General features: G+C 40.1%; 1 protein-coding gene across 1 annotated transcript; it reads left to right on the top strand.

Moving 5' to 3' along the window:
* Positions 1-1,833: 1,833 nt before the first annotated feature.
* LOC117140770 (homeobox protein abdominal-A) lies at positions 1,834-20,678 on the top strand. Its single transcript, XM_033303852.1, has 4 exons — positions 1,834-3,181; positions 4,889-5,074; positions 13,717-13,913; positions 19,892-20,678. Exons 1-4 carry the CDS (start codon positions 2,254-2,256, stop codon positions 20,120-20,122), a joined length of 1,542 nt encoding a protein of 513 aa, XP_033159743.1. The 5' UTR covers positions 1,834-2,253; the 3' UTR covers positions 20,123-20,678.
* Positions 20,679-22,576: the final 1,898 nt, after the last annotated feature.

Genomic DNA, 22,576 nt, shown 5'->3' with positions numbered 1-22,576 from the left:
AAATGGCCAGCAAAAGATAGAGATACTCACTCAACGGTTGAGTGCGTTCGCTCCTTCCTATTTTCACTCACATTCATTCACATTCACAATGGCGGTCCAAGTTCTCTCTCCCTTTCTCATTTTAGTGGGCGTGGCCTTGCCCTCTATTCCACATCCCATTTCATTCCTATGAGATCTCACCGTTTTGTCTGAGTAAATTAAAATTGTGTGTAGTTTATTATTAAATGAAGCGCATTTTTGTATTTGTATGTGGACCACCCGTCTGCCTGTCAGAGTATATGTGTGTGTGTAACACCAGCAACAGCGGTATTTTTATATAGATAAACATAAATATAATTCATTGGCCGTCGGTGGGTTAACAATCCACCGGCCCACCGACGGGCACATAATAATATTAAAATGTTAATTAGCGTATTAATTCAGTTCGGTGATGAAAGTGTGAGTGGGACGAATCGTGATATATGTGATATATCGTGATATATGTATATGTTGGTATGCTCTGCTAGTACTTACATTTCTGAAATTAATTTATAAGATAATCTAGAAAGATCAGTCTTGGGGTACATGTTTAAAAAGTCCTTAAAATTTAGAGTATCTAAAAAATGAAGCTATATTAATGGGTATATGCTTTACAATTTGCGAATTAAAAACATTTTTACAAATTTTTATTTTATATTACTTAACTCTAGAATTTCTTAATTTATTACGACATTACAACTTGTTCATTTAAACATTTAAAAAAAGTGTTGAAATACTTCTACTTTAACCTATAGTTTCTCGTTTACATTTATAGCTCTCATTTATCGCCAGCGCAATTTTTAATTATTTAAATGAATAAGGCCAACGAAAAAAGCTGCCAGCTTCGTCTCAATATTTATAGCTTTTTAAACAAATAAACGGAATTCGCAGTCGACAAAAAGGCCACCCACAATCCAGCGACCCAGGGAAAAAGCCATGAAAATGCACTCAGCCACAAGGAAACAGTGGGCCAGAATGGGACAGAAGGAGGTGCAAGCGAGACAAAGGACACCAAGAGTGCCAGGATAAGTTCCCGTTTCAGTCCCAGGCTCCAATCCGAATCCGAAATAGTTGATTTTAATGATGTACATAATAAAATTCCCATTCGTTTTGTGCCAATGCCACTGCGTTCCAGTCTGCATTTCATGTTTACACTGATTGTGGAACGCTCTTGTGGGCGAGAAAGAGACACATCGATATGGGAGAGCAGGGCAACCGTATACGACTCTCCTACTCGCACGCTCTAAAGATGATGCTGCGAGTGGAAGTGGAATCGGAATGCGGAGGGTTGAAAGCCGTACCCCAACCAAAAACCGAAACTGAAATTGAAACTGAGATTGTGCGACTGAGGGCCAGTCGAGTCAATTTCGAAATCATTCGTTAGTCGTAGGCCTAAACAAGCGGACACGCGCGGGTCTTCATTCACTTCGATATTTCCCGGCCACGGAGTTACCAATATAGCCTGATCTCGTTTAAATCGCTTATGCCAAGTGTAGTTTCTTAAAATCTAAGAACGATTTGAAAAGTAAACGTTTTCGTGCTCAACCGTTTGATAAAATCGGTTTCGTGCTTGTGCTAAAAAGGATTTAAGATCATATGATCTCGAATATATAGAATAACCAGTTTTGATCGTATCGTGATCGGAAAATATTAAAAACCCTATATAAATACAAATACTATGTACATCGGAAAATAAAGTGCTGACATTATAATTGAAAACAATTCAAGCAAAATACGTAGTTAAACAAAATTTTCAAAAAAGTATTAAGGAACTCAATAAGTTTTATAACCATAAAGCAGGATATCCCCTTAACAAATTTTTTGGTCTTAACTTTACAATTGAACAAGAATTTCTAAAAGTTATAGAAAATTGTCTATGAAATAACAAAAGATTTCAAAAATATTTGAACAAGAAGCTACTATTCCTTAAATACTATTTATAACCAAACTGAAAAGCCCAGATCGCTACGATTCGATCTTCTCCGCGTGAATACCTATCCGTAGACCGATCCCAAGCTGGGTAGTCCATTCCTGAGCATTACGCCGGCGGGTGGCAGCAGCAATCCCTCGCCCACGCCTCCACCGCCCGACGCCAAGGTGGCGGCCAAGCAGCTGGCCCAGAGCTTCCAGCTGTCCGCCAATTCCGCCTTCAACTTGGCCCTTCCGCCGGCATTCTACCGAGCACCACCGCAGCAGCACCCGGAGTGCTTGGACTACGGCCACGAAGCGCCCGAGATGGATCTGATAAATCCGTATATGCGCCATCATAGTTTTGCGGCTGCCGCCCAGGGAAGTCCCCCGTCGGCGGCGCAACGTCATCATTTGGCGGCGGCCATGAGCAATGGCTTCGCGGATGTCCATGCCCATGCGATGGCGGCGGCGGACTACCAACAACAGTTGGCCGATTACCACAGTGCAGCGGCGGCAGCGGCCGTTTATGCCAACAACAATAATAATAATAACAATAATAGCAGTAACAATAACAACAGCAGTCCGTTAATGTTGCTAAAGGCGGCACATGGCGGAGGTCTCAAGGATTCGGACTCGCCATCGACGACACCGCCACCCGCCTCCTCCAGACTCCATTCTGACTCCTCGCCATCTCCGCGGTACGAACACAATTCCAGTCCCGGTGTGGACAGCGCCAAGTCGTATGCCTTGAGCCAGAGGAGCAGCGGAGCGGAGGATCCATGTCAGACCAGCGAATCCGCAAGTCCACCGCCGCAGGGCCAGAACGACTACAGTCCCGAGAATCTCAGCAGCCAGAGGGCAAAGTTCCAGCACCATCATGGAGTGAACCCACTGGCGTTGCACAATGCCAACCATGGCGGAAACCCCGGAGGTCACAACAACAATAACCACATGGATCACAAGCTCCCACTGAGTTTTCTCGGTCCCCCGCTGGCCGCTCTTCACTCGATGACCACGGAAATGAAGGGTCAAGGAGTCGGTGGATCGTCGGCGTCGGCAAATGGCTTGTCCTACAGCCACATCCCGAATTCGCATTTGATCAGTGATCGCGGATCCGGTGGCAGCTCATCGTCTTCCTCCACCACGGCCACGAACACGAACAGCCAGGGTGCACCCAATCCGCACGGCATCGACACCATCCTCTCCAAACCGCCGCCGGTGACATCGGCGGGTCTAAGTGCTTTAACAGGAGGTGAGTAAAGGAATGGGTTTAATATAGAATGGGTAGCTTTATTATATATTATAGATTGTTTTTTTATAACAATTACTTTAAGGAAGAAGATATATATGGCCATGATTTGGGGACTTTTAATAAGTTTTGAACTTCTTAAAGATGTCCGTTAGAACACACATTTTAATAATATATAAAATAAAAATACATAAACATAGGTTCAAGTTTTTACAATTTTATTGTCATACATCTAAATTTGGAAAAATAGAAAAATTCCATTTATATTTAAGGTCTTTCCAAAAAGTTTAGCTTTATGTGTTTCTTAATGCTGAAAGAACTTTGCTCTAATTTGAAACCATTTCTATTAAACTTAATTGCATAATAAAAATGAATTGATAGTAGGCTACCTGTTTAACTACAATTGTGTCTCCCAATTCAATGCACCTAGTCATTATGCAACACTGAAATATTTGTACATATATATCAGACACGAATCAATAGATATTATGTATGCACCAAACTCACACAGCCAAAGAAAAAAAGCGATATATTTTAAATGCTTCAAAAACTCGTTTCGCAAACCAAACAGAAAAATAAAAAGGCAATCCCGTCGAACAAAAACGACCGAAAATTGTTGTTTTGTTTACGAATCCGGTTTGGCATGATTCCATATGATTCCATGATTCAATAAAAGCCATGCCCCAGCCCACAACCCCCCTGTCATTACGCCCCCTGGTCCCTTTACCTAATCAGGCCAATTTTGGATATTGAGCACACCGTTTTCTATGAAACCCAAAATGGTTATAATATCCAATTGCAAAATTACCACAAAACGTAATGAGATACGCGTTTTAACGTTAAAAATTGCAGCAATTAGTTGTCAAATTGTTTGTAATTAAATCAAAATGACACACGAAAAACGTGGTCTATATGGGAAAAAAATGGAGGAGGAGGGGATCTGAATCTGTGACGCTGTCGTTTCACTAAAATGATTTGGTTTTTCAGCCACTCTGCGTCGCATTTTTTGTACTTTTTCACTCAAATGTAGACCAATTGTGTGACATGACAGTGGTTTGAAAGAGGGGGGCGCGGTTGACAGGGTGCTGACAATTTGCCATAACATTTTTAATTATTTTTAACGAGGGCGTTTATGTGATTTGATTCGTTTATTTGGTTTTTTCTTAAAACGATTCGGTCACCAGAAACGTAACTCATTCTTTGACAAATTATTTAATGGCCTTTAATTAATTCGAACAAATTCCGTATTGTGTGTTTGAGTTCGCAATGAGTGGGCAGAAAAATGGGCTGGTTGAGAACAAATTGCGCAAAATTCTCATGAAAGGGAAATAAACTTTTGAGAGGATTAGTTAATGGGGTGAGCTTATTAAAATGATTATGCAATTTATTACAAAGTATTTTGAACATATAACAAAATAATACATCAGGGATGTTATTCCTATCTATATTAATATGCGAACTACCATTAAAAGGTTTGAAGTTTACGGAAAGCTAATTGTGCTCAATTATGTAAATTGTTACTTTAAGAAACTATTACACATCTTGATAACTTCAAACTAAAGGAGAACTTATTTTTAAATTAAAATTATTATCTTTAAAATTCATTTAATTCCTTGTTCTAAAAATGAAATACATGGACTTAAATTTCTTCGATAGTCCTGCCAAACTCATTACTAATCGTGGTTTTCCCATCCATTTATTTATCCCCAGCTGGCATTCCCCGCTTCTCGATCGCCGCCGCAGCAGCGGGAATGGCCCAGTATCTATCGCAGAGCCAAGGGGCGCCACTGAAGACCCACGCCGGACACATAGTGGACCGCACGCACCTGTACTGGCCAGGATTACAGGGACTGGTGGCCAATCCCATCGCGTGGCGCGAACGGCTCTCCAACACGAGTAAGTAGATTGCAGCTTGTTAGCAAACAATCATTAATTTGCGATTGATCGGTGAATCGGGCGCGTAATTTGGTATCGATTGTAAGCGGCGGGCACACCTCGTTGCGATTTTCACTTCCTGTTCGGGAGGCGGGCATCGAATCGGATTGGATTGGATGGGGGGATCTGACGATCTGGGGACCCGGGGAAACCGTTAACAAAGCGCAGCGAATGCCCAACTAATGATCACGGTGATCAGGCGATGGGCTTCTCAAGTGATTACCAATGTGGCTTACAACGGGGGCAAGTTGCATTGTCCGACTCATTAATAAGTGTTGAGGAACCACTTTAACACGATCAGCGGGCTCGGAGAGCTCTCTTTCGGAATGACTCCACACAAAAGTCGATAATGATGGCGATGATGATGCCGGGATGGGACATGGTATGCCAATCCACCCTTCTTGGCCATATGAAAAATTAATTTACTGAGCGTGCGAGCAACCGATTTCTGATTTCTGATCTGGTTACTTCATTATTACATCTATTTATAGGCATCGCTAAGCTCATTAAGTAATGTGCCACCAGCTCGAAACTCGTTTTCCTTTTCCAACACATCCAATTGTTTATTTGTTTAAAGGCCCCTCTTCCTCGTCATTATCACTATCGTCATCGGGTTCGCATTGGCAATTGATTTGATTTAGTGCTGTGGGCTACTGCTGCTGCTGCTGTTCGCCTTTTAATTGCGGCCATGACTGTGCACTAAAATCTTGGCCCACAACTCGGAAATCGTTCACAATTTTCTTGCATTCATGCGATCGTGGCAAGGGGCACATACAGATTCGTGGCACAGACTCTATGTTTATGTTTGGCTTGTGTTCGATTTGATTTCTGAAGTGTGTCGTTAGGTGCCCTGGAATTTTCACGCTTTTGGTAGCTCCGTGGGCAACATTAAGCAAATATTGATTTAATTGATTTGCTAAACAGAGCAGCGAATGGTTGGGTAGCTGGATTGGACAAGGAGACTGGATAAAGTCGCCAGAAAGCTGGCGATTGTTAAAAATAGTTATATAAAAACATAAACGGATGCTATAATTACTTATACATAAATAAAAGATAATAAATAATTCAACTAAAATTCTTAATATCTACTAGTCATGTCTAAATTTTCTTAAAGTCTTAAAGCTACAACTTTATTATTCATTCGCCTTTCTTTACCATACAGAAATCAATACATTTATATTTGAAAATTTAAGTCAAATCCAACAAGCCATAAAATAAAATTGAATTTGGAAAACATGTTTCAATTGTCAGTTGCTTTGGCTCATTGTTTCCACATCATTTTTGTTTTGGTTAACTTTGGCCACGTTTAACATTCTCATATTTCCCCTATTTACATAAACATACAACCATTTCTTATATCCATTTTTTATTTATCTGTGTATATACGTATTTATGGCAGAAAAGATGCGACAGCTGGTGGTTCCAGACGGAAAAAACTTTCGTTAGTCGAAAACAAAATGTTTAAGCAGACTGCCTGTGTATGTATATATACATATATAATGTATATAGGAAGATAAAGGCAGACACAGACGCTGCGAGAATATGTTGTCACATTATTATCTAGCTAAAACAATGGGGGGTGGTTTGTTTAGCTTCACTCCGATGTTCTTCCTTTTTATCCCGAAATGGAGCAGCCCAACACACATATTAGTATGTATTTGTGTTTATGTGCTTGTAGGCTGTCATGTTAACAAGGGAGAAAGCTTTCTCCGCTGCCCGTGCGTGTGTGTGTGTGCGTGTGCACATGAAACGGCAACACACACAAGCTCATTTGAATTTGTTCGCCTGCCCTCAGAAGTATGCTATGATTTTTTGTTCTCCTATTTTTCAACACATTTTATTTGTTATTAATAATGCAATTTCATTTGATTAGCTTTTGGGTGGCATTATTTACTCTTTGATTAAGCCTGCAATTTTTTTATTTCATTTGGTAGCATTCCACCTGTTTATGGGTATCAACGCGTTTATTTGTATTGTTCATTATCAATATTTGCCGTGCAATTCATTAATGGAAATTTATTGGCTTTCCATTTATACTAGTTCATTGCGGAATTTTATTTAATATGATTGAAATGGATTAAGTGGGGTTTGCATTATAGTTGATAGTGTGCATGGAAATTGTTTGGTTGACTTATCATATCGTATGTGGTAGGTTAGTTATTGCTGTGCAGATATAACGGGTTAATACTGTGGGACAATCAAACTAGTGACTTTACTGAGGAACGAATAATGCACGCAAATATATATTGTTAAAATGTGTAGCCACTATTTCTTACCAAACACAAGCTCACTGCACCCTTTACCATTTCCTCCAGTGCTGACTTTTATTCATTAAAAGCGAAATGAAAATAAAGCGTGTAACCGCATTGTGCTAATTAAATAATTAACTTTGGCATAAAAAGTAAATACAGGACGAGAGGAAAAGAATCGTAAATTCAGAAGAGGACGGCAACTGAAACCGCAGTCTGCGTTTGACACAATTCATTAAGCTTAATGAAGACAGCAGAAAGAGATGGCACTAGCCTGTCTAGCTGTTGCGTTTAATTAAAATTCAAGTGGCATTTTCTGTGTCATCGCCCGGAATTTCCCCACTCCCCCCTTAGCTCCATGAAAAACTTGTGCTTTAAGCATATAATCGGGCATAAAACAGGCCATAAAACACCGCACAAGACACGAGGGAAAGACAGGGATGGCAGCAGTGGCACTTAATGAGGCAACCGACCATGCCACTTGCATATACACATATATATATATGTCGCATTACGAATGTATTTTGACCACTGTACGTGTCTGTCATATTATTAGCATGGTTTGACCACTGTGCTTGCAAGACGCAGCTGCGCAATGAGCTTGGTATATTGTGAGGACATTCTTAGAATTTGACTACAACGTAGAATATGACTGGCGCCAAAGTACCGTTACGAGTGAGGCGACAGCGTTGTCGCGCTGTCGCCAAGTGTAGTCCAGCTAGGGTGTGTAAAGGATAGATCGATGCGTAGAAAATACGATCAGTTGCATACAGACAGTCGCGCACGCCGGTTGGAATTCGCTTCACTCGAAAGGTTTATTTGCTAATATGGAAGATCAGGAGCAAGAAAATGCCAACGCTGCGACATCAGAAGTGGGATCTGCTTTGCCTACAAATATCACCGAAGCATACCTGGCAGCTTTACAAGTGCAAAACAACAACCTAATGGAGATCATCAAAAATATGCAGACACCAAAGGCATCGGCAACTGATGAAAAGGGAAAACATATAACTCTCCCAAAGTTTCATCCTGAGGGAGCTGGTGCAGATGCCTCCGCTTGGTGTACAACAGTGGATCTTATTTTTGCTGATAAAATGCCCGAAGGTAGCAGCCTGATGATAACTTTAAGTAAGGCGCTAGAGGGAAGTGCATCACAATGGCTGTCCCAAATATGCTTTGCTGGCATCACATGGCCACAATTTAAAGAACTCTTCGTTCAACGCTTCGTTGGCATCGAAACGTCTGCTGCCACAATGATGAAAATTTTGAACGGGCGACCAAAGTCTGGAGAAAGTTACACCGAATATGGAAGCCGAATCGTCACCTTACTTATGTCCAAATTTAAATCTATTGATCTGGAGGAAATTGCGGTTTCACTTACTCTGGCTCACATGGCACAAATTGATGACAAATTGTCGCGCTGGGTTTTTACAAACAATATTAAAACTCGAAATGACATGCAACAACAACTACAAGCGCACACTTTTAAAAAACGGAACCTTGATGACGACGCATCTACAACAGACCCGGAGCGTAAAAAGTCTAAGTATCTCTCTCAAGTGGAATGCAATTATTGTGGAAAGACTGGACATAAATATGCTGAATGTCGTGCTCGGCAGAGGTCACAAAATCAAAGTCACAACGGAAGTTCAACGCAAGGATCAAAAGACCGATTAACAGTCAAATGTTTCAACTGCGACGAGCTTGGGCACTTCGCATCCGCCTGTCAAAAAGGACGATCACGAGGAAACGACCAAGTAACCGAGAAACGTGTTGACATCTGTACTGTAGCTCCACCATCAGGAATATGGTGAAACCGGTGAGTCCGTTCCATACTTTTTTGATTCCTTATTGAAAGAGGGATTAGCGGATGTGTTCATGGAAGGATGAATTAGTGGTGCTGTGCTTATGAGTGGCAAGTTCTAGCTACGTAAAGATTTGTAAATTTTAATTTCATAAATAAAAAAAGATTCAATATAAGAAATAAGATTCAATGTAGGCGACCATGTCTTGCTCAAGAGTGAAGAGTGGCATCAAACAAAGCTAAACCCAAGGTTTGGGGCCATATGTAATGGCGGAAAAGCTTGATGGTGACCGATATGTGTTGAGATCTTTGACAAGCAAGAGAACGTATAGTAGGCCCACGAATAGTTATGGTCGATGCCTGTTGAGGTAGACGCAGACCAATGCGAGAGATCGCCGACTGAGGCACTCGTAGAGATCAATGTGAGAGATCGCCGACTGAGGCACTCGTAGAGACCAATGTGAGAGATCGCCGACTGAGGCACTCGTAGAGACCACTGCGAGAGATCGCCGACTGAGGCACTCGTAGAGACCATAGACTCTGAGTTAATTATTCACAAGGCTACAGCTATGAGGGTCCGGAGAGACCATGACGCATGAGGATGCGTGAGATCGTTGCAAGGAGTGCAGCAAGAGCCTGACAGTGTGACATAATAGAGAAACTGAAGACCGCACCATAGCAGAAGAGACTTGTTATGGCGGGGGTCGTTTGTGTAAAAGGAACTACACAAAATATAAGTTCAGTTTGTGTAAAAGGAACTACACAAAATATAAGTTCAGTTTGTGTAAAAGGAACTACACAAAATATAAGTTCAGTTTGTGTAAAAGGAACTACACAAAATATAAGTTCAGTTTGTGTAAAAGGAACTACACAAAATATAAGTTAATTATGTGTAAAAGGAACTACACTAAAGATAGGTTTATTATGTGTAAAAGGAACTACACAAAAGATAAGTTAATTATTTGTAGAAGGAACTACAAAATATGTTTGATTTGAAAGATTAAGAGAAAAATGTGTTAAAGGAATTACACGAGTGGTATGATTTGTTAAATTTGAGTTGTGTTACGAAAATTTAAGTAATTTAGTCATGTTATGATAAGACTAAAGTTGAAACTAATTTGAATCAGAAAAGGATTGAATGGAAATAATTCTTTGAAATATCCAGGGAGTCTTTGAATCCTGAAGTGTTATCACTTATGTGGTAGATTTAAGACAACACACGAGGACGTGTATTATGTCAGGAAGGCCGTGTCGCATTACGAATGTATTTTGACCACTGTACGTGTCTGTCATATTATTAGCATGGTTTGACCACTGTGCTTGCAAGACGCAGCTGCGCAATGAGCTTGGTATATTGTGAGGACATTCTTAGAATTTGACTACAACGTAGAATATGACTGGCGCCAAAGTACCGTTACGAGTGAGGCGACAGCGTTGTCGCGCTGTCGCCAAGTGTAGTCCAGCTAGGGTGTGTAAAGGATAGATCGATGCGTAGAAAATACGATCAGTTGCATACAGACAGTCGCGCACGCCGGTTGGAATTCGCTTCACTCGAAAGGTTTATTTGCTAATATGGAAGATCAGGAGCAAGAAAATGCCAACGCTGCGACATATATATAAAATCGCATACTACAAGGGGTATATAAAAAAGGTGCGGATTATCCGCCCCAACCGGTGTGTGCAAAGATTTTACTGCTCAACAACCAGATTGGCATTAACATTTTACAAGATTGTTACATCAACGTGGGAAGAGCGGGGAAATGATCTGGGTTGCGTGGACGGGGATTTATAATAAGGACACTTACTTCAAATGGTTAGCAATTCAGCAAGAGAAATGTATAGGGGAATTTTTTTTTTTGAAAATTTAGGAACACTTTTAAGTATATATCTTTAAAACTATATAACCCAGGCTATTATTTTCTATTGTCAATTGCCATTAGTACTTAATACATTTCTTGAATTGAAAATTAAGCAGACTTACGTCAGTGGTGATATCAAAAGATAATCCCTAGTCTATCAACATTTGGTGTTAACGATTGTCTCGCTAAAGTCATTCCGACCTCAAATCAAATTATCCCGCCTTTCCTCGGTTATGGCACCATCAGACTCGATAATAAATGGCATTTTAATATTTTCAATAAGGGAAACATTTACACAAAATAGCACACGCCCACCTAGAATTTACTTGCCACCCCACCAAAAGAATGTCCAAAAAATATTAACGCCGTAAAAAATATTGGCAGTAAGATAAAGCAAAAAAAAGGTATAGAATGAGAAAGGAATTCGAGTGTTGGGAGGAAAAAGTGCAAATGCAGCGATGCCAACAGGGTGACTTATGCGATTATAGACAACTGCCAGTGCCTCAATCGAAGGACACAGGGGCGTGCGGAGGGGTCAGAAAAAAAGGAAAAACAACAGGCAGCAGGGGCGGACCATTTCCATTTCATTGCATTGCGTTTGAGGGCCGTGACATGAGCAAATAAACGCTTCATATTTGTCGGTTATTTATGAGGGTCCTTGCAGGACGCAGCTGCCAACCGCCAAGGAACCCAGTCAGTGCGAAAGAGACAAAAGGAAGGGGGCAAAACGAGATAGCTATACCCAAAGAGAATAAAAAAATTATCACTGCTACAATTTTTCTTGCAAGGGATTACGCTTGTTACATGGCGAATCCCCATCCAAAGCGAAAGTCCGCGGGAGATACCCTCGAACAACCTATCCCCCTTTATTGACAAGTCTTGTTAAGCTCCAGAATTGTCTGCGAAAAAAAAGAAAAAAAATCTTATAAATTTAATGCCACACACATTTTTATTTGGCAAGGCATTTTGTTTTCATAACTCGAACATGGCAGCCAAATGGCACAAGAGTGGCAGCTGAGATTGAATTGAAATGGAAAGTGTTAGGTATTAGCTTGGCTTCAAGTTTATAATGTCATTAAATTGTTAAATATATATTGTACAAACTTTTATCAGATAAATCGAAGAATATTTATAGAATGAATCGCTTTAATAGTTTTATAAACTTGTATGTACCAGCACGTTTACTATTTTCTACCTTTTATGTCCTTAATTAGATCAATTCAAAGCATGCCGTTTAATTGCAATGCCTTTTTGTAATACAAAACACATCCTCCCATCACATGTAATTTTGCATAGTGCCGGGCTTAACCCGAATAAAAAATATCCTTATCTATATGAAAGCTGTTAGAAATAACAATTTAAATTAATAATTCTGCGCAAATGGCACCAAAGTATCATAAAGGGACACAGAGTTTCAACCCAATGTAGACCGAAAAAAGGACCACCCTTTCGAGGACAACGGCTGTCTGTGGCTTTACCTTTTACCAAACCCCATCTGCCCTTCCACCGGATGTCCCCTTTTGGGTTCTGCGTTGTGCATATTTAGTTAAATCATTTCACATAATTAGGGATCATTTAATAATGGGGTGACATTAATTGAAAGCACACACACACCCACAACCCACCACCACCTCCACCTCCACCCAATCCCCTTTCTGCCATTCCCACAGCTACCGTTTAATTTTATGACCACCCTCCATGTCCACTTGACTGACTTTACGAGCCAACAGGGCACGTAGCGCCCCCTGGCGAATCCCCCCACCTACGACCCCGACAATCCCCCTTTGCTGAGGGGGCGTGGCCGTCGAATGGGCGTTCTGTTTTGGACCACTTGGCTCGCTTTTATTGGCCTCTTGCTGTCGTCGTCGTCGCTTTTGCTAATTGATTTTAATGAAGGCTCCGACGACCCTCGGCGGCAAAAGTTTTCGTCCTCGGGCTCCTTGTACCATAAATTGCTGTGGTCAATTTGGGTTTGTTAATTGGGCAAACGTGTGCATAGGGATTTTTTCAGTCTGCCACTCTGCACATTCATTTTCTTGCCAAATTGTAATTAGAGAGGAATTATTAAACGGCTGCAGAAATTTGTAATAGTAAATAAATGCTGGATTGACAAAACATAATTCTTACTAGGATGAAATTATATTTTTTGACTAAATATCATTTAATTTCTTATTCATCATTGTTCAAATCGGAATATTTGCTGCTAAATGTTCCAAAATTGAGTTCCAAAATCATTTAATGTTAGTTGACAACCCCAAACACCTTTTGCAGTGCCTTTGTCCCAAAAGTTTCTTCTCAAATTAGCAGCTGTCGCCTCGTAAACAATTAATAAATGTCATAAAACTTTTCTGCCGCAAAAAGGAAACCGTTTTACAACCACCCCACGGTGCGCTAAACAACTTTGTCCCCGTCTTTACGGCGCGGCATTATTTAACAATTCATTAAAACAATTTTTGGGGGAGATGTAATGTTTAAATTTCGAGAAATGCTTGTAAACAAGGTGCTCAAAGTGTTTCAACTCCTGCAATTTGAAAAGTTTCGAGACAGTTTAGAAAGAGCCGAGATATTTAATGACCAAATTTGGTATGACGGGAAAATTAGAATTAATGAGCTGAGATTTTGTGCTTCCTAACATATATTTACTTGATTTATTAATATATTTATGAATATATACATATTTCCGTCTTTCAGTGACCGCCAATCTGTCTCAATCGCATCAGCATCACCCATCGAACGACAAGGATGGCAAAAAGAAACACACCCGCCCAACATTCAGTGGTCAGCAGATCTTCGCCCTGGAGAAGACATTCGAGCAAACCAAGTATCTGGCCGGACCAGAGCGTGCCAAGCTCGCTTACGCCTTAGGAATGTCCGAGTCGCAGGTTAAGGTAAGCAAACATGAACGGGAATCCCCTCAAGAACCACCAAAATTCGGGACGCAGGCTTTTTGGCAAATGCAAATTAAAAACTCATAAAAATGGCGGATGGAGCAATCAACCCGGATGCAAACCAAATAAAAATAGAAAACTGACTCCGCAAAAGGTGAACTGGAGTAAGCAGAACTTCGCTTGTTTTGCCCCTGACTTTTCTGACAAATTTGCATTTTTATTGAAAGACAAATCTCGTGGATTTTTCGGCCTTACCCTCGGAAATCCAAAATGGCGCCAATGGGTTTCAATGGTCCCCATTCTCGTTCCTCGGGGAACGCGTATTAAAGGCTTAGTGCAATGTGTTATCCTCCACCATTTTAAAGTTTCCTTTTTTCCGGCCATACAACGCCGAAAAAGAAGGAAATGTTATCAACAAATAAATCCTTTGTGTCGTCAAATTTGTTGTCATCAACTTTTGTTGTAATCCGAAACAGGGAAACGCACGTGTCATGGTCGATGGTCCGTGGTCTCATCGCGTGTCGTTCGGGATTTTGAATCTTTCGCCGCGTATCTGTATCTGCGGTTGCGGTTCCTTGTAACTCCCGAATTAGTTGTAATCCAGGCAAGTTAATTGGTTTGCGGTGGGTTAAAAAACGACAAAAAGTTGGGGTTTTGAAAAAAGTTAGTACCCTTTTGAAGTTTTTAGGGACCCAATCTACACTCTTTTATAAAGAAGCATTTTTCATACAACTGAATTGAATCCTAATATTAAATTATGGTTTAATTTAGTTCTTTAGTATTTAATTTTCAACATATAAAAATTATATTTCTAATAAAAGAAATATATAGAGATTATTCACCATGTATAACCAAACCAGATGTCCTAATAGGAGGGACATGTTTGCCCCATTTGTTCGACATCATCTCTTCCAAATGCCCCCAAACCAAAAGCGATACCTTTTCTCACCACACAACTGAGTGCAATCAGAAGTGGAAAAGAAATCACGTTTATGATGAGGAAAATGATTAATTGCCAAAGAATGAGGCACAGAGGGCAGACAGGGACAGAGAAAGCGAGGGACCGGAGATAGAGATAGATAGATGAACATTCAGGATTGATGGCTTGAGCTGCAGCTAAATATGCGTCATTTTGTGCTAAGGACTAAACAGGACGAACAGGGAGCGGCGGGCAGAGAATGCGCTGATGACGAGTACAAATGGACAGGGAGATGGATGAAAACTGCAGGATTTCGGGTTGATTCTGGCCCCAGCATTTTCCCCATTTTCCCGCCGCTTTTCCCCCGGCTTTCCTTCGCGCTGTCTCAACTCGTCTCTCTCTCTGATAGACATGCCAAATGACTGCATGACTTTTGGGTGAGTGTAAATTAAATTCTGGACCCGGCGGGATGGCACAAAATGCAGAAGGGACAACGACAACGATGGGCAGCCTGCCAGCTTCATACATATTCAATTAGTGTGCGTGCATGTGTGCCAGTGTGTGTTAGCCAGAACCAGATGAAAAACAGCCATGACGATGATAGTATGCAAATTGACAAACAAAAAGGCACAAGCTGGACAACAGCCGCCCCCAAAAACCAAGCCAAATTATGACAGACAGACAAAATGCAAAGTGGCAAGTGCACTGAAAGAAAAGCTATGTCTCCAACGAATATTGCAAATATTGATGATGAAATACCGAGGTTATAAAAATCTAAGTTTCTATTCTTTGTTCATAAATTTAAATTTAATTTTTAATTTAACAGATATTTTGTTTGATTGTATTCATATCTAGCTTGTTTTTAACCTTAGTAATCTGTTAATACCCGAATTTTATGTATTTTGAGAGTGAATTCTTATTTAAACCTTAATTTTGAATTTAAGTCAGGAATTATATGCTATTTTCTTCAAGTGCACTTGTATGACAGTGGGAGGTTGGTCAAATGATCTTGACAAGAATAATTGCGCTGTTATCATAATTAAAACCGTTTTTGGACACAGACGGCGAACGAGAGAAAGCGACTCCTTTCGTCCTTCGTTTTAGCAATCATTTAATGCAAATGGTCGCCATTTTGTACGCTCTTATGAGCGGGAGACTTCCGATGCCACGCCCCCTCCAACTGGGCCCCCCTCTGATGAATTATAGCGTCTGTGGCCATTATTAATGACAGTCCATGTGTTTGGGGGCATAGTTAGGAGGTCCATTTCGAGCAATAAAATTATTGCATGTTTTGTTGTTATAGCTTTTTCGTGATTTTTGCCCGCTCTTCTTCCTTGTTTTGCATAAATGTAATGGCATTTTGGTCCTGATTGTTCAGTCAATGTATGTAAACACTTTGGTCGGGATTGTTTTGCAAATAGTAGGTGGATAGGAATAATGGCAGAGAGCAGTATAAACAGGCAACGAAGGACTTGCCATTTGATGTAATGGGCTTAAAGCAGAAGATAATTTGGGAAATTAATTAAACGGGGGTATAAGCAATTGCTTAATTAAGAAAATGTTTATGTTGGCTATAACATGTAACGCAGCACAGATATTAAAAAAAGGTTGGGAGCAAGCTACTTAACATTAATTGTATAAATAAAAGGGTTTGAAAAATAGTCCATATTACAGATATCATACATACCCCTTTAAATATTTAATTGAACATCATTTAAAGTTTAAAAACCTTCAATATAGCTTTTAGCAGGGGCTTGCTATTAGTTATATACAAGAAATCAATTTCTAGGAAAATATAAATATTCATAAAAGAATATCTTTAAGAATGTGTCTGAGTGTCATTGGCTACAGAAGACAACAATATTTATTATGGTCTAAAATGGCTATTTATGATCTGTTTCTTTTGATGAGACAAAGATCGGGCCGCATAATTAGCACCGGAATAATGAAAGCTTATGGACCAAATCCGATTCGAGGCGACTGTCAGAAGTGACAGTTTGGCAATGACAATGGGCCACTGACGAAAACTGACAGTCCAACAGGCTGACAATGGGCCGGTTCATAAAAACTTATGACAGAAATGGGGAACAATGTCTAATTGATTTTTTTGGTTTTTTTCGGTGATGAGGAAGAATTCTATTGTGACTGGCTAATGGATTTGATTGTGTGTTAATGAATGGGTACGACCAGGAATTTACATAAGCGATGAAGACGATTTCTAGGTTTACTGAACAATTAGTCGAATAACCCAAAATAAAAAAAAAACAACCAAAAACGAAATGCACTTTTATGACTCAAACCCTAAGCTGGCTTCAAGTTTATGGGTACAAAATACAAAATCAAATAAATCACAAACTCACATAAATACGGAAAGCGATCCCCATATAAAGAGCGAGGGCGAGCCGGCTATATAGATTCGGAAATTTACGAGCCAGAACTACAAAACACACACACTCGAAATGGCTAAAATAAATAAATAAAAATTCTCTGGACCAATAGGAGAAAAAAAGTTGAAAAGTCGAACGAGGTAGGAGCCAACTTGTCAGATGTCGATGTTACCAAAAAGGCCAACTGTATTGGCCATCGGTGTGCGCAGCCATGTTGTAAATTTTCATGACTTTTAAGTATCCCCCGCACAGGACGCGTAAACAAATAAATTTCCAATTTGCCCAAAGAGTCATATATTTCGCTTTGAGGGCACACCACACCACACTCCGAAGGTTTGGTTTTGACATCCTGTCCGTTCCTGCGAAATTTACATAACACTTTTTATCCTTATCTGAGGGCTCACCTGACGGATGGCCCAGGAAACAGGGACTCCCGCTGCGGTGCCAAAATGGAATATGTTTTATAACGTTTTCCTTTTGTTTGAGCACTGTTTGGGTTTTTCGTTCCCTTTTTTTTTGTTTGGAGGTGCTGCTCCTGCCGCAATAAATAAATCCCAATTCGATATCGAAGCGTAACGTGACCAAGTCCAATTGATTGCCACAATATTTGATTGACTTTGACATGTTGGCTGTCATAAATTTGGCTCGGCTCCCTTGACCATCTTTATGCATCAGTCACTTGGCTATCTAACCTTACCTGCAAAGGCGGCTTCTAAAGTCTTGGCTAATTCCCAAAACTGTGGCCATAAAAGTGTTGCAAAGAGTTGTGAAATTTCAGATTGGGATTCGAACAATAAACGGCTACTGCAACAACCTCACTTTCCTCAAAAATATAATAGCTTTGAGGGGGAAAAAAACAAACATGTGTATACTTTGTATATAAACAAACTTAAATCCCGTCTATTTTAGAAATAGCGGTACGTACTTACTTTCCTCCTTAGTTTTCACTAGTATATTTTCTTAAAAAATTGGTGATTCGTTTGGAACACTTCCTTAAATATCTAAATCTTTGCGAAACCAAGCTAAGCATTTCTTTAATAGTCAGCAATCTGTTGTCATTGCAACATCAACTATGCTTTAGTGGGTGCTAGATGACGCATACGCCGTCGTTATGATGATGAAATGGGAAAAAGAGACGTGGAAAATCGAGTGGCGTTGGGATGGGGAAAAAAAGAGAAAATGCCACGAAGCCAGCCACTTGCCCCAAGCTCAATTTTCCTTTTTGCTCATGGCTCAGTGGCAAATCCCGTAGCAACATGGACACAGATGTTACCAAAAAATAATGACCATGAAAAGCAGCCTTAATGATGCCAACTAATGTTGTTGTTGCCGCTGCTGGCTGTCTGTTGTTTTTCCGAGGACCAAGACACTGGGAAATACTGTCTGTGCACTCTCCCTGCGGCTTGTAACACACGGAAAATATTAATCGTATTTTTATTTCGCATAATGTTGCAAATAATAATTACACAAATGTGCAAATGAAGTTGTAAATTATCCTGTATCTGCTTTAATTGCACCTTTGGGCTGTTTGGCTCCGCGTTGATTTCGCCATGGGTGTGGGCCAAACAAACACTTAACCAAAACGGTTTGACAGTCCGGAATAATTAAGTTGATCTCTTGTATAGGGCGTAACTAAACAGAAGTCTTGCAAAATTAGCGTTGTGAAATAATAATTAAATGTTGGTTATTTTACTTCCATAGATTATCTTTAAATTTTCTGGAGAACTGTATTATTCTGCTTTCGAAATCATTTTCAGAATTCTGTGGACTCTTACATTAAGTGCCCATTTATACGCTTTGTTAATGATTCTAACTGCAAACAGCTACCAAAAATCTGCTCCATCATCAGGCAAATGTAGAAATTATGCCGATTTTGAATTTGAAGCCCATGCCTTCTGAGGGGTAGAGAGCGGAAAGCTGGAAAACGTGCCTGGACTTGGATGGGTGAATGTGAATCCCCTTTTAAAACAGCCATGGGCGCTGTGGATGGGAAGGTCGAGGAGGATTTTGGCCAACATATGTTGCCACAGAGCGAGGCAAACGAGGCCGGCAAAATGAAGCGCAGCCAAAGACGTTAGTCATGGTTTGTGCATAGTTTTTGCCGCTGAAAACAGTTGCTGCCTTTGCTGCTGCTGCTGCTGCGGTTGATGTTGCTGCTGTGCTGTGTTGATGCTGCTGCTGCCGGGCAACATTTCGCCATTTGGCTGTCCAGGGCATAATATTGTCTTAATTGAGGGTTAACCGGCGTTGATGATGCGACTTATGGGCTGTTGCTGGGTCGTTTGCCCCCATCCTCTTGGCGACTTAATGACTTTGACAATGTGACTCGCCTAATTACACATGCACAGGATTTTCGTTTTAAACTTAAACTCAGATAGAAAAACAGCTAAGCATGACGTAATATTCGCTAATCAAAGAGATCCTTCCATGTTTCTTATCTTTTAAATTTCTGAGAAAATATAAATGAACGTATAATTAAAACATTCGGAATATAAATTCGATTTTAATATTATAATGTACCATGATATTTTTAAATATTTTGAGTTTTCGATTTAAGTTTTAAAATGACCTGGGAAATAATTCTATCGAAGCTAGTTTAATTAGGTTCAGCTCTAAGAAAATATCAATTAAATTTTATTTCGCCCAACTAATGCGTAGTTATTTTGTTGCAGGTCTGGTTCCAGAATCGTCGCACCAAATGGCGCAAACGGCATGCGGCGGAAATGGCCACGGCCAAAAGGAAACAGGACGATATGGGCGGCGATAACGATGGCGATTGCAGCGAGACCATGGATAGCGATAACGAAAGTCTCGATATGGGGGAGTCCCCGGCTCAGAACAAGAGATGTCGCAGCAACAGTTCTGGATCCTCGCAGCAGCAGCAGGATAATTATCGTCATTAAAACGAATTTACAAACTATGCAATGACATGGACTCGCAATGAAATGGAATGGAATGCACTTAGAATAAATTTCAGTGCGCCAGCGCCAGCTAATTAGCTAGAAAGCCCAGCAAAAGCAGCCACAAAAGCAGCAGCAGCTAGAAACAATTTCAGCTAAATGATTTGGGTTCAAGTTTTAAGGTTTTGCCACTTTACCGTCTTCTGAAGACTTCATTTCTCCCCTCCAACTCTCTTACTTATTTCCCCACTTTGTTCAATAGGTGTGTAAATATTTATGTTAATTTTCTAAATAATACATCTAACATGAAGCTTAATTAACGCCACTATTTAATAAGCAAATCGAAAGGAGTTGAGGCACTGGCACAAAAATTAAACTGAATTTATTACATATTGTATGTTTAGTTTCTAATCCTTAACTTTAATGTAATTTCGTGCATTAAAACCGACTTTAGTTCATACAATTAAAAATATATAAATACTATTAACTATGCTAACTGAGATTGCGCAACACTATTCACAATATTGATGATACAAGCGCAAAACATGATGATTAACTATTGCGGTAAATTATATGTAAAATGTATTTAAATTAAATTGTAATTTTAATTATTTCAAATTGATAAAAAATAAAAAGCAAGGAAAATAATTCGTTTTGGTTTCAAATTAAGGGCTTTAATGGATAAAGCGGCTGCAATTTTGTGCCTTTGTGTATATTACGGCATGGAAAGTTAACAGGTGATTAGTAAACCAGCTGAAATTTTAAGGTCCAAAAAATACGAAGATTTCTGTAGGATTGTATGAAAAAAATCCGATCAGCCAACTCCTACAAGGGAATTAAGAATTGATTCTTCTGACTTAAGACTCATAACAATTACAGACCGGAAATCTGCTTTAGACACTCTTCTCGCATGCAGTCAATCCGGTAAGAGAAGTCAGTCAAACGACAATCCGTCAAACGGACAAAGTCAAAAGGATTAACTCGAAAGTATTTCTGGCCAACAAGGTGCAGACAAATGAATTTCCGAAACGAAAGGAGAGGGCGAAACCGTCACCCAAGAATAAGGGAATGTGTGAAAAGAATCCAACTAAAACCGAAAGATTGATTAACTGTCAATCAAGTGTGCATATGAGTAGAAAACATTGGACAGGCCATGAATGGAATCGAAGCAGGTTGAAGTCGGAGCGTGAGGAAGTCGGGGGAGTTGGCCAATAACAATAAATATCATTAAATTATGTATGCCCTCCAAGGTGTTATGAATGAATAGGGCAAAAGTCTGAATGCAACAAGTAAGAAATGAAAACTGGAAATGGAAGCCTGAGTAACGAGGGAATATTGTATATGAACTGTGCGTAAGATACCAAATTTAAAAATGTGATATATGGTTGGACAGTTTTTCCAGTGGAGTACAATTTAAAAAGTGCTATCCTGTGGGTAAATCTTTTGTTTGTAAATCTAAGAGTAATATTAAACCTAATCCAATTCTCTTGATATATCTTCTGAATTTGATTTTTAACGCTCAAAAAATGAATCTAAAAATCTGTTTCGTTGTTATCTATCATTGAATTGAGAAAATACCACAATAATTACTCGAATATTTGAACTTCCATTGAGTAAATAACTCCATTACAATGGACGGTATCTCCCCAAATAGCTATTAAACGAAAAAGTGGCTTCACTCCTCCACCAACCAGTCACACGAATGGAAAACAATCCAAACTATACATTATACGCAGACTCACTGAATCGAGACTGGCTAATGACTCCGGGCACTGACTGTTGCAACTACCGAACTGCCATTGTTGACTCGCTTCTAATGGGGCACCCACATTAATCATGCTTTAGCAGCGAGTGCAATGGCAAACAACCGGTATCGGTAACTCTTTTTGGGGAGGCGGGCCCGTTTAAAACGCCATTAGCATACCGCCGATAATTACCAAGACGAGCCATTAGCGGCAGCTCAGAAAACAGCCGCCGTATTACGTGATATTCATGGATGAGTCTTAGGATCGTAGATCAAATACCAGAAGAATGGATGGCATATACACTCTGCGAATTTCGCCAAATCATTGAAAACTATTGAACCTGGCACGTTTTCCGTCGAATAAAAGGCAATCGGATGAACTTCCGCACAGTTCCGGATAGGTTTTCCCCGGTATTTTCACCTTTGTCTTAGTACGCGCCTAAAGTCAACTTCCAGCAATTGACGAACGAGTGTGAATTGCCTTTGAATTTGCCATTTCGAATGAGGTTTACTTTTTCGCCAGCTGCGCAGGCGTTCGTACAGAGAATATCGAACGTGCTCATCTTTAGGTTCCTTCTCAGTTTCAAATCGAAACCGATCGGTTTCAGGTAAATCCGGGCTAAGCCGCTTATTGACTCTGAGGTTAATAGAAATTCGGCAAAAAAAAAAGCAAACAATAAACTGTTCCTGTGTGCGAACGTGTCCCTGGTGGA

The sequence above is a fragment of the Drosophila mauritiana genome, chromosome 3L (assembly GCF_004382145.1).
Source record: "Drosophila mauritiana strain mau12 chromosome 3L, ASM438214v1, whole genome shotgun sequence".
NCBI lineage: Eukaryota > Metazoa > Arthropoda > Insecta > Diptera > Drosophilidae > Drosophila > Drosophila mauritiana.
This window is presented reverse-complemented; position numbering and strand designations above follow the sequence as displayed.

Bases quoted from the DNA above. Each gene is read 5' to 3' on its own strand.
- LOC117140770 (XM_033303852.1), top strand. From the start codon at position 2,254: ATGGATCTGATAAATCCGTATATGCGCCATCATAGTTTTGCGGCTGCC. The intron at 5,075-13,716 runs GTAAGTAGATTG...TCCGTCTTTCAG, and splicing joins CGAACGGCTCTCCAACACGA to TGACCGCCAATCTGTCTCAA. The intron at 13,914-19,891 runs GTAAGCAAACAT...ATTTTGTTGCAG, and splicing joins TGTCCGAGTCGCAGGTTAAG to GTCTGGTTCCAGAATCGTCG.